Raw genomic sequence first — 14,217 nt, 5'->3', positions numbered from 1 at the left:
CCTGTGATCACACACTAAGTACCATGCTGGTGCCAGTGGGGATGGTAGCTGGGGGTGGGCAGAACTCTTTAAGGCTGGCACAGTGCTTATGGAGGAAGAAGATGGCCTTCCCTCTGCACAGACACAAAGAGCTGCCTCTCTGGGCTGCACTCCGGGAGAGAGAGAATATGAAGTTCCTGGCACCGAAAGGTGTTGACTTATGGCATTAGCACTCTGAAAGGTGGGTTACACAGTCAGGTGTAGCTGCGCCTGGGGTTCATACGTGTGCGCAGAAGGGCCGACAGTGCTCTCTTATGTCTCATTTACTCTTCTCACCTTTAGAGATACATAAAGGGCATGATGTCTAGTTTTACACTGGTGAAAATGAAGGTGTAAAGAGGTTAAGTGGCTTTTCTGAACTCACACATATAGAGAATTGGGAACAAAACACATATTTTCTGCCTCATAGCTTTATATTGTCTGTATCAAACACTAACTGATGTTTGGCTGACATCCAGGAAGAGTAAGAAAATACATGAAAAAGTTAAGCATTTTGGGTGGGAAGAGGGACAATGCTCCGTTTATTTAGTACTGTAAGTGCATGATTTTTTAGGTCTGGGTAAATTGACATATTAAAATATCTATATCAGAGCATCATATATTTTTAAAAAAAATCATGTCTCATTACACAGTAATTAAGTAATTAAGTAATTAAGGACTCTCAAGTGGCCCTTGTCAAAGCCACCCCTGAGAGACTCCATATAGGAAGTCTATGACAAATGCACTATCACCTATGGGGAGTGGTGGTGATGGCGTTATCACTATAAAAGCAAACTTCACAAAAATCAGTGTCACCCAGGACAGGCTATTGATAATGTCACAGATGAATGCTAAATACCCCATGATAGGAGCTTTCTGTCAGATTCAATTTGTTTCTTCTTGCATTTTATTAAATTACCATCCACATCCCTTAGTCATCTTCCCTCATATTCACTGTTACCTTGTCCTTTGAGTATTTGAAAAAATTTTCTCATTTATCCTAATATGTTGCCCAGTCTCCCTGTCAGTCTCTATCTTTGATTTTCTCATTTTCCTTGCCTCTGTTCTCTGATCTTCCCAGTGTTTCTTTGTGAGGCCTTATACAGGACCTTGTATGTAACTCCTACCTTTGATTACTTTTTTTTACATTCAAATTCACTCAGCAAGGTATTTTTTCCTTGTGTTTTTCTCCTCTTTGTTTTGTCTTTTTTTATAAAGAGTATTTCTGCCTAGGCAGCATGCATTACCATTAGGCTCACATTCATTTGCTCCTGAACAATGTAGCTGCTGCTTTCTTGCTCTACCTCAAGCAGTTCTCACTGTGCCTCTTAGAATCTGCACATAATTTTCTTGGTTGGATATTACTAGTGTCTTTCATTTTCTGCCTTCTTTACATTAAAACTAGAATCTAATGGAGCAAATCTAACTAGTGAATAGACAACACTGCTTAGATGCCATCCACTTGTGCATTTGCAGACTTAAATGGTTTCTTGCTAAAATTAAATTCCAGATCTAATCATGTCTATAATATTCTCAAGGGCCATCTTCAAATACTAACAGCTTTGTGTATATCTAAGTCTCACTGAAGTACTCCTCAGGCAAGCTATTAGGACAGACAACATACAAGGAAAGAGATGGAGGGCTGCCAACTGACCCTGAAGAACGATAATAAATCAATTTGATGCACAGTTTCTTCCTAAATATTCCAGGTGTCAGTTTTGAAAAGTCCAAACCAAACAAGTATGATTTGTTATATATTTTCTCTCCTTCTCTTTTAAAACATGATATCAGAAATAAAAGCATTGTTGGCAACTTAAGTCTTTTAAACTATAAAGAAGGCATTATAAACCTAATATTGTTGTCAGGTAAAAGTTTAAAAGCTGGTTTCATCATTTTGGAAATAACTTAATCTTCATTTAAATTTGATTTTTAATAGGCAGTGAAAGATGATGTATATAAAGATAAATTTGGATATTTTATATAGCTCAGTCTAGCATTCTCCCCATATAGGACATTTAAGGATGTGTATTAAAGACAGTAAAATATCCAACTCAGTATAATTACATGTTTGATTTTAGTGCATTTTAGAGAAACTTGAAATCAATATTTATATTGGGTCTCTTTTTCATCTGTTCAAATCCTATTGTTTATTCACAGTTAGTCAATTAATTAAGCAAATATTGACTGAATACCCAATATGAACCTGAAAATGGTGAGAAAAAAAGACAAGACATGCTTTCTGTCCTTTTGGAACTTACAGTCTAGTGGGATGGAGAGGTATTTGTCAAATGATCATAAAAATAAACATAATTATAAACAAGGATAAGACAATTATAGGAGGAATCTCATACCTAGAATTTAGCAGATACACTCATAAGGCAAGCTTCTACTAGCTGAGGTTTGTAAGGTGAATTGGAATTAACAAAAGTAAACATGGTAGAGGAGGAGGTGATTTAAACTTCAAGGATAAAGAAAACATATGGAAAGTTTCTGTGTGGGACAAAGTAACTGAAGGATGATATGGCTGGGGCACAAGTGGTGAGAGATACGGTCAAGGAGAGGATTTTGGCCTTCATCCTGAGAGCAATCAGAGGTCAGGGAGAAAAGTTTAAGTACTGGGGTGACATTCAAATGAAAAACCAAAAGTGCATTCTGACCACACTGTAGAAAACAGATTGGGAGGAAAACAAGAGTAAAGCAACATGCCTCAACACCCAAAAAGCAAATAACCCTATTAAAAAATGGCAGAGGATATGAACAGACACTTCTCCAAAGAAGAAATTCAGATGGCCAACAGGCACATGAAAAGATGCTCCACATCACTAATTATCAGGGAAATGCAAATTGAAACCACAATGAGATATCACCTCACACCAGTAAGGATGGCCAGCATCAAAAAGACTTAAGAACAACAAATGTTGGTGAGGATGTGGAGGAAGGGGAACCCTCCTACACTGCTGGTGGGAATGTAAACTAGTTCAACCATTGTGGAAAGCAATATGGAGGTCTCTCAAAAAACTAAAAATAGAAATATCATTGGACCCAGGAACTCCACTCCTAGGAATTTACCCAAAGAAAACAACTTTTCAGATTCAAAAAAACATATACAACCCTATGTTTATCGCAGCACTATTTACAATAGCCAAGAAATGGAAGCAACCTAAGTGTCCATCAGTAGATGAATGGATAAAGAAGAGGTGGTACATATACACAATGGAATACTATTCAGCCATAAGAAAGAAACAAATCCTACCATTGGCAACAACATGGATGGAGCTAGAGGGTATATGCTCAGTGAAATAAGTCAGGCAGAGAAAGACAAATACCAAATGATTTCCCTCATTTGTAGAGTATAACAACGAAGGAAACTAAAGGAACAAAACAGCAGCAGACTCACAGACTCCAAGAAGGGACTAGCAGTTACCAAAGGGGAGGGGTGAGGAAGGGCAAGTGGGGAGGGAGGGAGAAGGGGATTGTGGGGTATCATGATTAGTGCACATGGTATGTGTGGGGTCACAGGGAAGACAGTGTAGCACAGGGAAGACAAGTAGGGACTCTATGGCATCTTACTACACTGATGGACTGTGACTGCATTGGGATATGGAGGGGAACTCAATAATAAGGGTAAATGTTGTAGTAACCACATGGTTTTTCTTGTGAAACCTTCATAAAAGTGTATATCAATGATACCTTAATAAAAACTAATAATAATTAAAAAAAAAGAGTAAAGCAGAGGTACTAGATAAAAAGCTAATGTGATAATCCCAAATTAAGGATCATGGTGACTAGAGGAAAGTAGAGTAGTAGAGATAAGGTTTATATGCAGAGGTAGAATCCACTGGATTTGGTAATAGCATGGATAAGTGGGAGGAAGATGAGGAAGAAAAAAGCGGTAAGTAGCATTTCTAGGTTTCTGGCTTACATTTCCAACGTACAAGGGGTCCAGGAACCAGGCCATGAGTGGGAAGAGTTGTGACTGGGAAGTTAAGCAAGAGTCAGGTCACAATGGGAGAGCATCGCATGCCATGCTGAACAAAACGGGGAGCTGCTGCAGAACGTGAAGGAGAGAGTGACATGGCCGGAGCTGTGATTTAGGAAGTTCACTCTCCATAGGAACAATAAGTGGCTGGAGGTGAATAAGGCTTAGAAAGAGAGGTCATAGAAGGGAGCTGAATTGGGTTGGGATGAAAAAGAGGGAAGAGTGAGGGGCAACCCATTCATTTCTATTTTAGGCCAAATATTGGGGGAAAAATCACTGAAGTACTCTAAATAGGAGAAAAGTAACGGTTTTAAGAGGAAGATGGTGAATTCAATTCGAGATGTCCAGTAGTTAGATAGCTACATAGGAGCAAAGCAGGAGAATGAAATATGTCTTGAAAGTACAGATTTTTGAATCATCTGCATATATATGGCAATTGAAGCCCAAAGGAAGAGTTTACAGCATGAGAGGGGAAGTGGCCAGAGGACTGGACCCCAAGAAAGTTTTTTTAAAAATTAAGGTATCATTGATATCAATCTTATGAAGGTTTCACATGAGCAACATTGTGGTTTCAACATTTACCCATATTATCAAGTCCTCCCCGCCCCCCACCGCCACTGCAGTCACTATCAGTGTAGTAAGATGCTATACAGTCGTTACTGGTCTTCTCCAGGCTGTACTGCCTTCCCCGTGACCTACCTATATTGTGATCGCTGATTATAGTGCCCCTTAAGCCCCTTCTCCCTCTCTCCCCTCCCCTCCACCCTCCCCGACCCCTCCCCTTTGGTAACTGTTAGTCCCTTCTTGGAGTCTGTGAGTCTGCTGCTGTTTTGTTCCTTCAGTTTTGCTTCGTTGTTATACTCCACAAAAGAGGCAAATCATCTGGTTCTTGTCTTTCTCTGCCTGGCTTATTTCACTGAACATAATACCCTCTGGCTCCATCTATGTTGTTGCAAATAGTAGGATTTGAAGAAAACCAACCTTTAAGGGATGGACAGAGGAAGAACCTGAGAATGAAAGGTCAGAACATCATGGAAAAACAGAGAAGAGAGTACGCCAAGAAGGAAAGAAGGGTCAAAATGGCAATTACCACAGGGAGTTAAAGTAAAATAAAATTCTCATTGGACTTAATGACCAACCTGTCATTGATTATCATGTAGGAAATCTATAGTGGGAATGGAAATCTAGACTGCAGTGGAGTGAGAAGTGAATGGAGGTCTTTCAAAAAGTTTGGCTGCCAAACAAAAAAGTGAGCTAAGGACAGTAGCTATAGAACTACATGGAGTTGTTATTAAAACACATTTTAATATTTCATAAATATTGTAGGATGGTTTGAATATGCCAAATAAGATTCTTATGTTCAAAGAACTTATATTCCAAGGGAGAAACAGAATGGCAATAAATCAAAATACATTGAAAGATATATATGACTATGTAATATTTGCACAATAACTGAATTATATGATTATATAAACCTACATGCTAAATGCTAGTTTTGGAGAGGAATATTACTCTCTTTGCCAAGAGCTATTAGATTGCTCCATGAAAAAATGAGCACAAAATATATAAGCACTTGAAGGAGCTCCCACATCAGCTGTGCGGGAGGTCACGGCCACTGCCCTCATACTCTCATCCCGGCTGCTGGATCATTCACAGCTGTGAGATAAAGGTCCTCGGAGTCTTAGCCTGATATTATTGGATTTTTAAGTCACCTAACCCTCTGATTCTGATTCCAGGTAAATCGATTCACCGTTGGATTGTCATGCAGAGGGAAAGGAAGAGCTGATCATGTTGACTAGAGTGTTTAAGTTTTCCATGACAACTCTTTCTAATTAGAAATGTGGTAGGGGCAAGGTTAAGTAATGTGAGGATTTCCATTTCTCCCCCATCCTCACTTCGTCAGGGAGATCTTTGCTTTCAGTAGTCTTATTTCTAGCTTTTTTTGTGTTATAAAATCTGAAGAGTAAGCAAATAAAAGTGGTATTGGAATATGAAAAGAGGGAAATAGAGCAGTAGGAACTCTTATTTATTGCTGGGGGGAAGGCAGAATGGTACAGCCACTTTGGAAGGCAGTTTAGTGATTTCTTACAAAACTAAAGATACTCCCATGAGATGATCCAGCAGTTTCACCCCTTGGTATTTATACCAGTGAATTGAAATTCAGTAGGTGAATAGATAAACAAACTGGTACATTCAGGCAATAGAAAATATTATTCTGTGCTAAAAAGAAATGACCCTTGAAGCCATATAAAGATATGGAAGAAATTTAAATGTATATTATTAAGTGAAAGAAGCCAATCTGGAATGGTTACATACTGTATGATTCCAATGATATGATGCTTTGGAAAAGGCAAAACTATAGAGAAAGTAAACAGATCAGTGGTTGTCAGGGGTTTGGGAGGCGAGAGGGATGAATAGGTGGAACATGGGATTTTCAGGACAATGAAACAAGTTTGTATGATACTCTAACATTGGAGAGATGTCATTAAACATTTGTCAAAACCCATAGAATGTACACTCCCAAAAGTGAACCCTAAAGTAAGCTATGGGTTTTGAGTAATAAGGAAGTATCCCTATAGATTCACCTGTTCTAACAAATGTACCACTCTGGTGGGGAGGTGATGCTAACAGGGGAGGCTATGCATATACAGGATCAGAGGGCTATATGGCAACTCTGTATTTTTCCAATCAATTTTCTTTGAACCTTAAACTTTTACAAAATATAAATTATATTTAAATAATCATTAATATAAGAGAATCTGCTGGAAAAATTAAAGGATGTAAGCTAAGATGTTATAAAGATTGACTTTCCTAATGAAATTATTTCTTGTGTCTCTAGGCTCAGATCATTAAGCTGTTGAACAACTCAAGGAGGACAGTGACTATGTCGGTTTTGCTTATACCTCTATCCCTAGTGTCTGTTACTCTGTCATGTGCCCAGAACATGCTAGACCCCCAATAAACATGAATTAAATGAGTGAATTGGTGAAATGTTACCTGTTCTATGGAATTTTCCCTTATTAATTAAAGCAGATTAAATTATTTCATTTGTATGTATTCCTCAGGTACATTTCTTGTACTTTATTTCATTTCATGTTATATTACATATTTGCATGTAGTTGTCCCAAATTCCCCTTCACACAGTTAAATGCTTCCTACACACACACACACACACACACACACACACTAGATTGCAATCTTCCCAAAGACAAAGAGTAGGCCTCATTTATATCTTTTATCTGCAAACATGTAGCTTGGGCTGTATATGTGGTAAACATTCATATATGCTTGTTAAACACTGAGATTACTCTGTTATGATCTATTTAAAATATCTTATTTAGTTGTATTCATGTAACAAATACAAAATAATTAACTATTAAGTTAATATGAGGTTACTCTAACAGTAACTGTATTTGGCAAGAAATTCTGTTCTGTATCTCTACATTCTATACTGCTGGTATGAGATTCTGAAAAAGTGTTTAGTATGCTATTTGTATTATCAGAACCATTGTTTGTCATTATATACCCAGAAACCCATTTGATTTCCCTGTGGAAATTTTCTTAAACCAGCAGCAAGTGAAATGGAAATAGTACTCTGCCAGTGGGAATCTGGACATGAGGTCCTACATAGGTCCCTAAGGTTAGTGAACTGTATGGCCACTGATAATTCATTTCACTGTCATGACCTGAGGTGTCTTCTTCAAAAAAAGAAAAAGAACTACATAATCTCTAAGAATCGTCAAGCTCCAATATTCTTTGTCATTGAAAACCCTTAGATAATCAAACTGGATTCCTAAATTACAGGGCAGTTTTCCTGCTCATGCCTGTTTCTGGCCACAAGATGGCGGACTTTATGCTGTTTTCTTCATTCTCTAGCAGCAAAAAGAACCAGTTTGAAAGTTTAAAACTCCCAATCCGTTAAAAAGTCTGGTAAATGCAACACAGACTTTATACAATCTGACTTTAAAAACTGCCTTAAATGCTTTGAATTTTCACAATACAGATTTCCTCTTCTAAAAAGATCTTCTCTTCTAAATCAGTCTAAATACTGATTTAGACCTTAATTCCATAAAAATGCAAAAAATCTCATGATGAGCTCAAAGAGACTACAAGTATTTTCATTTGTTCTTCTGTTTTTTTTTTTTTTGCATAGTCAAAGACAGTGATCTTCGAATTCAGAATGTATAAAAACTTTACTATGGTGGCAAGAGTTTTCGAAATATACTGTCATTCTGGTATTTTTAGCCATTGTCCTTGACATGTCCCAAGTTTCTCCCAAATCTTTTTTGGTGCTGCTGTGTTCTAAGATTTTATCTGAGGCAGAAGTAGCAAGTCAAAATACATCTATTTCATGCACCAAATTGGGAATTAGGAAGAACAAGATTTGTATTTCAGAAATGTAAAGTAATTTTTCCTAGTTAACATGTTTCACAATTTTGACAACTTACCCTGACCAAAAGCTCATTCATTTCCGTCACGAGGATGTTCAGATTGCCCTCTGCCAACTGCATGAGCCTCTCTGGGGCCCGCTGAGGTGAGAGCAGGTGCTGAAAAATATTTCATCCCATGTACATTTTAGTAACTGATCTTGCAGTGATCATGGCATTGGACATCCAACAGATATACTTTTCTTTTATACACAAAGAGCTTAGCCTATTTAGCTTCTAAGACAAAGAAACCATTTTAATTGGACATGTATACTTAAAGTGGTGTGCAGAACATTATGGCATACAATAAAAGTGCAGTAACTTATTGAGAAATTAATACGTGCTAGGCGTTTTTGTTTTTTCACTTAATTCTTACAACAGTTCTATGAGGTAAATGTTATTTGATTTGTATATGAGGAAACTATCTTGAAAATAGTTAAAAACTTACACATGGCCAGAAGGGCAGAATCAAGAGGAGCTCTAAGTCTTTAAGCCTTCCGTTTCAATCACCAGAGATACAGTTTACATGTAAGAAAGAGGACGGGAGCCCTTGACAGAGGGATATGCCTAGGCACTAAACAACTGGCCTGGCCTCAGTGTTGTAGGAGCTGGCCTGGCACTCACAGTCAGGCTATTTTCTTCTCCTATTGGACATAACCTCAGAGAACACTAACATTAGACTGGGTCACTCTGACAGTGGTGAATGAAACCAAGAAAAATGAGAGTATGCCATACTCTTGTCTAAGCACAGACAAAACCAGGGTCTCTGTGTAGACCACGAAAGTATCAAAAAGCCCATTTGCTGACTGAGTGTTCACTGGCCTCCTGACTAGTTACAGCTTTAGCTTCCCTTTATCCTTCCCTCCTTGTAGATTAAGATTCATTAGAATACTCAATTATATCAATTATAGGATTGGTCTCACTTCCTAAGAGCACCCGATCCAACCCAAATCACTTCTTCAATGAACCTGCCCCAAATCACCCTGAACAACCCAAACACTGTAAGTTATTCCTAACACTCTCTTATCAAGTGCCCGCAAATTTCCCATGATGTGCAGTGTCCTTGTTGTAATGAGCTAATAAATCCAGCTTTGTTCTTGGTGGTCTCTGGCTGGAATTGGGGGGCACTGACACAATGAAAGGAAATGAGGAAAGAGGTTAATAACTTGCTTAAAGCCTTAACATATCAAAGTGGGACACCAGATATACAGACACTAATTGAGTTTTAGAAGAAGAACACAAACAGAATCAAGGATTGAAATTTAAGGAATATCAAGGTCATTCTGACCAATATTCAGCCAGCCCTCAGGAGGCAGATGACTGTATCCACTGGGCTTCGGTGATGCATATAGGTTGGAATCTCTAAGGGGGTCTTTCAGTACTTCATCACTATTTAAGTATTATTTTAAAAAATGTTTACATCCTACTGAAGTATTTACTTTTCTAGTTTAATTCCTTTTCTTTGTATTTCCTCCCTATAGAGCAGCCCCTCCTCATCCATGGGGGATACTTCCCAAGACTCCCAGTGGATTCCTGAAGCTGCAGATACTGCTGAACCCTATATACACTGTTTTTCCTATACACACATACCTAGGATAAAGTTTAATTTATAACTTAGGCAGATGAAGAGAGTAACAACAATAACTAATAAAATAGAATTATAACAATATACTATAGTACAAGTTATATGAACGTGGTCATTCTCTCAAAATACTGTACTATACTCTGCCTTCTTGTGATGATGTGAGATGATGAAGTGAGGTGAGTGACACAGGTATTGTGATACAGTTAGATTTACTACTGGCTTTCTGACAATATGTCAGAAGAAGAGATCATCTGCTTCCAGACCGTGGTTGACTGCAAGGTAACGGAAATTGCAGGCAAGGGGGACTACTGTCTCAGGAAAATAATGGGTCAGAATCTTCTTTATTAAAACTCTTCACATTCCTGAATATTAAGTTTATAAGGCAAATTCAGATTCCTCTGTCAGGCTTTAAGGGTGGCCTTCGTGTCACCCTGCCCTCCCGACTCAAGTTTCCAGCTTTATCTTCCACGAGCAGGCCTGACTTCCAATGTCTGCAGAACAGTCTTGCTAATTCACACCCCTGCCTCTGCCTACATGGTTCTCTCAAACTAAGTGGCAAGATTATGTATGAGTGGAGGGTCAGGGAGACCTCATCATTCATGGGCTGGGTCTTCCTAGGCAATTTATTTTCTGTCCCTGAGCTTTGCAAAGGTGGCTTCATTCTCACAGACGGCAGCATTGTCTTGTCTCTCTCTGAATCCCAGCTCTACACTCAGGAGCCATGTAATCTTCTATCTCTCATATAACTTTTCTGTGCCTCAGTTTCTCTACCTGAAAAAAAATATGGATGATACAGTACTTCTTTCCTACTTTTGGAGGTTCTGTAAGATTTATGTATGGTAATCTGTGCAAGACTTCAGTCAGTTGCCTAGCATAGAGCTACTCAACAGTAAATGCTAGTTACTCCTGCTATCATTTTAATTGGTTTATTCTTATGGAAAGTAGGGATAATGATACTTACCTTAAAGGCCTGGTTTGGATTAAAAAATATATTCCCTAGAAGAGTGTGTGATGCCCAGTGAATAAATCTTAGATTTCATCCTCCGGTGCTCAGCAATATATTTCTCTATTAAAATTGTGTCTATTCTTCAAGTTCCAACACAAATTACACTCTCAATAGTGACACAGTCCCTGGTTACTCTGAATCTTACCTATTTCTCTGGTCTTTATACTCCAGTGCATGCCAAATTTTTATAAAACACGTGGTAATTATGTATTTTTGCTAATTCTTTAACTATGATTAAAAAAACACTTTTTTTTTAGCCACACAGAACTCTGAGCTTCTTCAGAGCAGTGACTGCATTACAGGAGTCATGAAAACCCCAGAGAACCAAGTGCACCGCTGGGGCATTCCAGAATTTCTCAATAGATACCTGATAATTGACTGATAGTGTATAAATAGTCACCTTACATCTTTTTCAGATGAAACCCTGATTTCCTTAACATTTCCTCCTATTCTATTAACTACTGAAAATTTTAATGTTTTAGGATAGTGTTTCTCAAATTAGTTCTTGATGACATATTTTCAATGTCTACTAGTTCTCTGGTTCAAAATTTTAATCTTGTGTTTTTGATAAGAAACTTAAAAGTTGATATAAACATTTGATCAAATGACAGATTGAGCACATAAATCACACAAACTTATCAAATGATGCCAAATGTCATCCCAGGACCCCTCGCAAGGGGCTCTGTAGTTCAAATTGTGGAATTGTAGGATAACTGAGTTACCACATTTTAACATACAATGAAAGAAGCTGTGTGGAGTTAGTATCATATTCTTACTGGATGCAGCAATTTGCTTTTAGCAAAAATCATCTGTTATTTTATATTAATGTTTTTAATTTGAATTTTATTGGTTTTTCAGCTTTTGTAAGGATTAATGTGTTTTGATTTTATTGAGCTATAAGTGTAAAGAGTTCATACCTGATTTTATGTTTGCACATATTTAAGTAACATAAAAAAATTGATTTAGGCCAAACACTGGCAGTACATGATCCTCTTTTCCTTAATAGCAATCTGTATATTATAGTTTTCAAATTTAAAAAATAGTGGTTTATAAAATCTCTGAATTTCCCTAATGGCTACTTGGCTTGATTTGGTGCCACGGAAGAACATTCACCAATTACGCCACAGCCCCCTTGAGAAGCTTCTGTCATCTTTTCCCGGGCTCTGGCTGTTACTGCTCCAACCTACCTTTAGTTCCTGAGTCACATTTTCAAGTCCATACAGCATTTTATATGGAGCGGGCAACGGGCCAGTGAGGTTGATGCCCACGGCCAGATGCTCCAAGCGCGACAAGTCACCGAGAAGAAGGCCAGTGCATTCATCTCCACAGACTGTGAAAGGGAAGCAACACAGAAGATTTACTTCTGCTAAACATCCCAGGCAGATGTTCAAAGATTTCAACTATGAAATACTTTATGGCCGAAGTATAATTTTGTGAAAGATGATGCTACTCATCTCAGATAATTAACACTTTGGAATGGATGACAGTTGGAAAAAAGATGAAAAGAACAACAAAAGAGCAGATATGCCTGCTGCCCAGCACCTGACACAGGGATGATGATATGAAATGAAGAACCAAACAGGAGCAGCAAATGGATTCTGAGGGAAATAAATATACTGTAGAAGTTTTAAAGGAGAAGTAAGACATTATAAATACCCCAGAAATTCCCACATTATCAATTTAGAGGAGATCTGTAGCTAGGGAATACAATATGCTCTGAAGGCTAAGAGTGTACATGAATATACAGTGTTGCATTAGAATGCTCTGTAAAGTATCTATAGCAATTGAGGCTCCACCTGCTTCATGTATCATGCATATTACATATCCCCAAACTGTAACTCTTTAGTTTGACATTTATTGAGAAGATTAACTTTTAAATAAAGTTATAAGAGCTTTTTATAATTATTTTTTTCTCATGATGATACTTATTTATGAACTCACTTATTTGCCAACCCTTCCTCTTGAGCCTTTCAGGACATTATCACCTGTGCTTAGATGCAGCCCCACAAAGTCCTACGTTGATGATTAACCTAATCTAGTCTGGGTAAATGACTGCTAAGGGCCAGGGGAATTTCATTCTGAAAGTAGCCAAAAGTGCTGATGTTCAATCACTTTTTTCAATAATTGGAAAGATAGACCATTCAGATCTGGTGGTGAGGGTAGGCTGGTAATAGAGTTGGTAGAGAGAAAAAACAGACGGTTTCTTCCATGCCAAATTAATCTCATCAACAGTATAATTTCCACAATGAAAACGTACTGATTCTTTTAGAGGATTTTTAGAAATGTACATATTCAGTAAACTTTTTAGTTCAAAATTTTTGTTATTTTTTGCATCAGAGTAATGAGGTGTCACTTTCCCACTAATGAGCATGTACTACTGAATTTCTGATATGCATTTATGTATACAGTTATGTTCTAGCTTATATTCTGCAGAGAGAGGAATCCAAATTCTAAATGTGTTAGAAGAGAGGAAAACACATTAACATGGAAAATGTCGAGATCTAGATCGGCTTTGAATCATGACCCAAACTGGCAAGAATTCAATTAGTTCTCTAAACAGCACTCCCCTGAGCTGCCTAATGGAGAGAATACCATTAACTGAAGCTTGTAAACAAAAAGAAGTAGTACAGAGGGTGATTTTTTTGATAGGACAGCAGGTAAAGGTAAGTTACAATAACCCCTCACAGGGATTAAATTGCCGCAGTAGGACTTTTAATAAATCAGCTTGGTGCAGGTGTCACCTGCCACTGCAGAGCATCACCTGCAGGGACTTTGCAAGCTCCTGGCACCTTCCAAGTGCAGTGAACAAAGAGGTTTTGGAGGCAGGAGCTCCAGTCTGAAATCAGAGCTGCATCTCTTCCTCTTATCCTTGCCAGAACGAAAGAGAAATCACTCTGCATGGAAACTGAGTGAAAGGAAGAGAGCTTTGTGGCAAGGGCTTGAGAAGCTTCAACAGACCTGCTACAAACAATTACAGAAACACAACCTGGAACACAATTAGGTGACAAATTGGCTATGTCTGAAAAACCACAACACAGCCTGGTTCTCAAATTTCAGCGGGTCTTGGAGTCATCTAAAGGACTCTTAAATAAGGCTGGGCCATGTCCCCAGTGTTTCTGATTCAATAGGTGATTAAATCACCTGGTTTCTGATTCTCTACCTGAGCATATGCTTTTCTAACAAGCTCCTAGGTGAATACTGA

General features: G+C 38.1%; 1 protein-coding gene across 3 annotated transcripts in view; it reads right to left on the bottom strand.

Annotated features, from left to right (window-relative positions):
- LAMA2 (laminin subunit alpha 2) overlaps positions 1 to 14,217 on the bottom strand; it is a 588,333-nt gene that overhangs the window by 124,141 nt on the left and 449,975 nt on the right. For all 3 annotated transcript variants that reach the window (XM_073219597.1, XM_073219595.1, XM_073219596.1), the window contains 2 exons: positions 12,203 to 12,345; positions 8,446 to 8,544 (listed from right to left, as the gene is read on the bottom strand). In XM_073219597.1, coding sequence (XP_073075698.1) covers positions 8,446 to 8,544; positions 12,203 to 12,345 — 242 coding nt within the window. The remainder of the gene's footprint in view (positions 1 to 8,445; positions 8,545 to 12,202; positions 12,346 to 14,217) is intronic.

The sequence above is a fragment of the Manis javanica genome, chromosome 13 (assembly GCF_040802235.1).
Source record: "Manis javanica isolate MJ-LG chromosome 13, MJ_LKY, whole genome shotgun sequence".
Classification (NCBI taxonomy): domain Eukaryota; kingdom Metazoa; phylum Chordata; class Mammalia; order Pholidota; family Manidae; genus Manis; species Manis javanica.
This window is presented reverse-complemented; position numbering and strand designations above follow the sequence as displayed.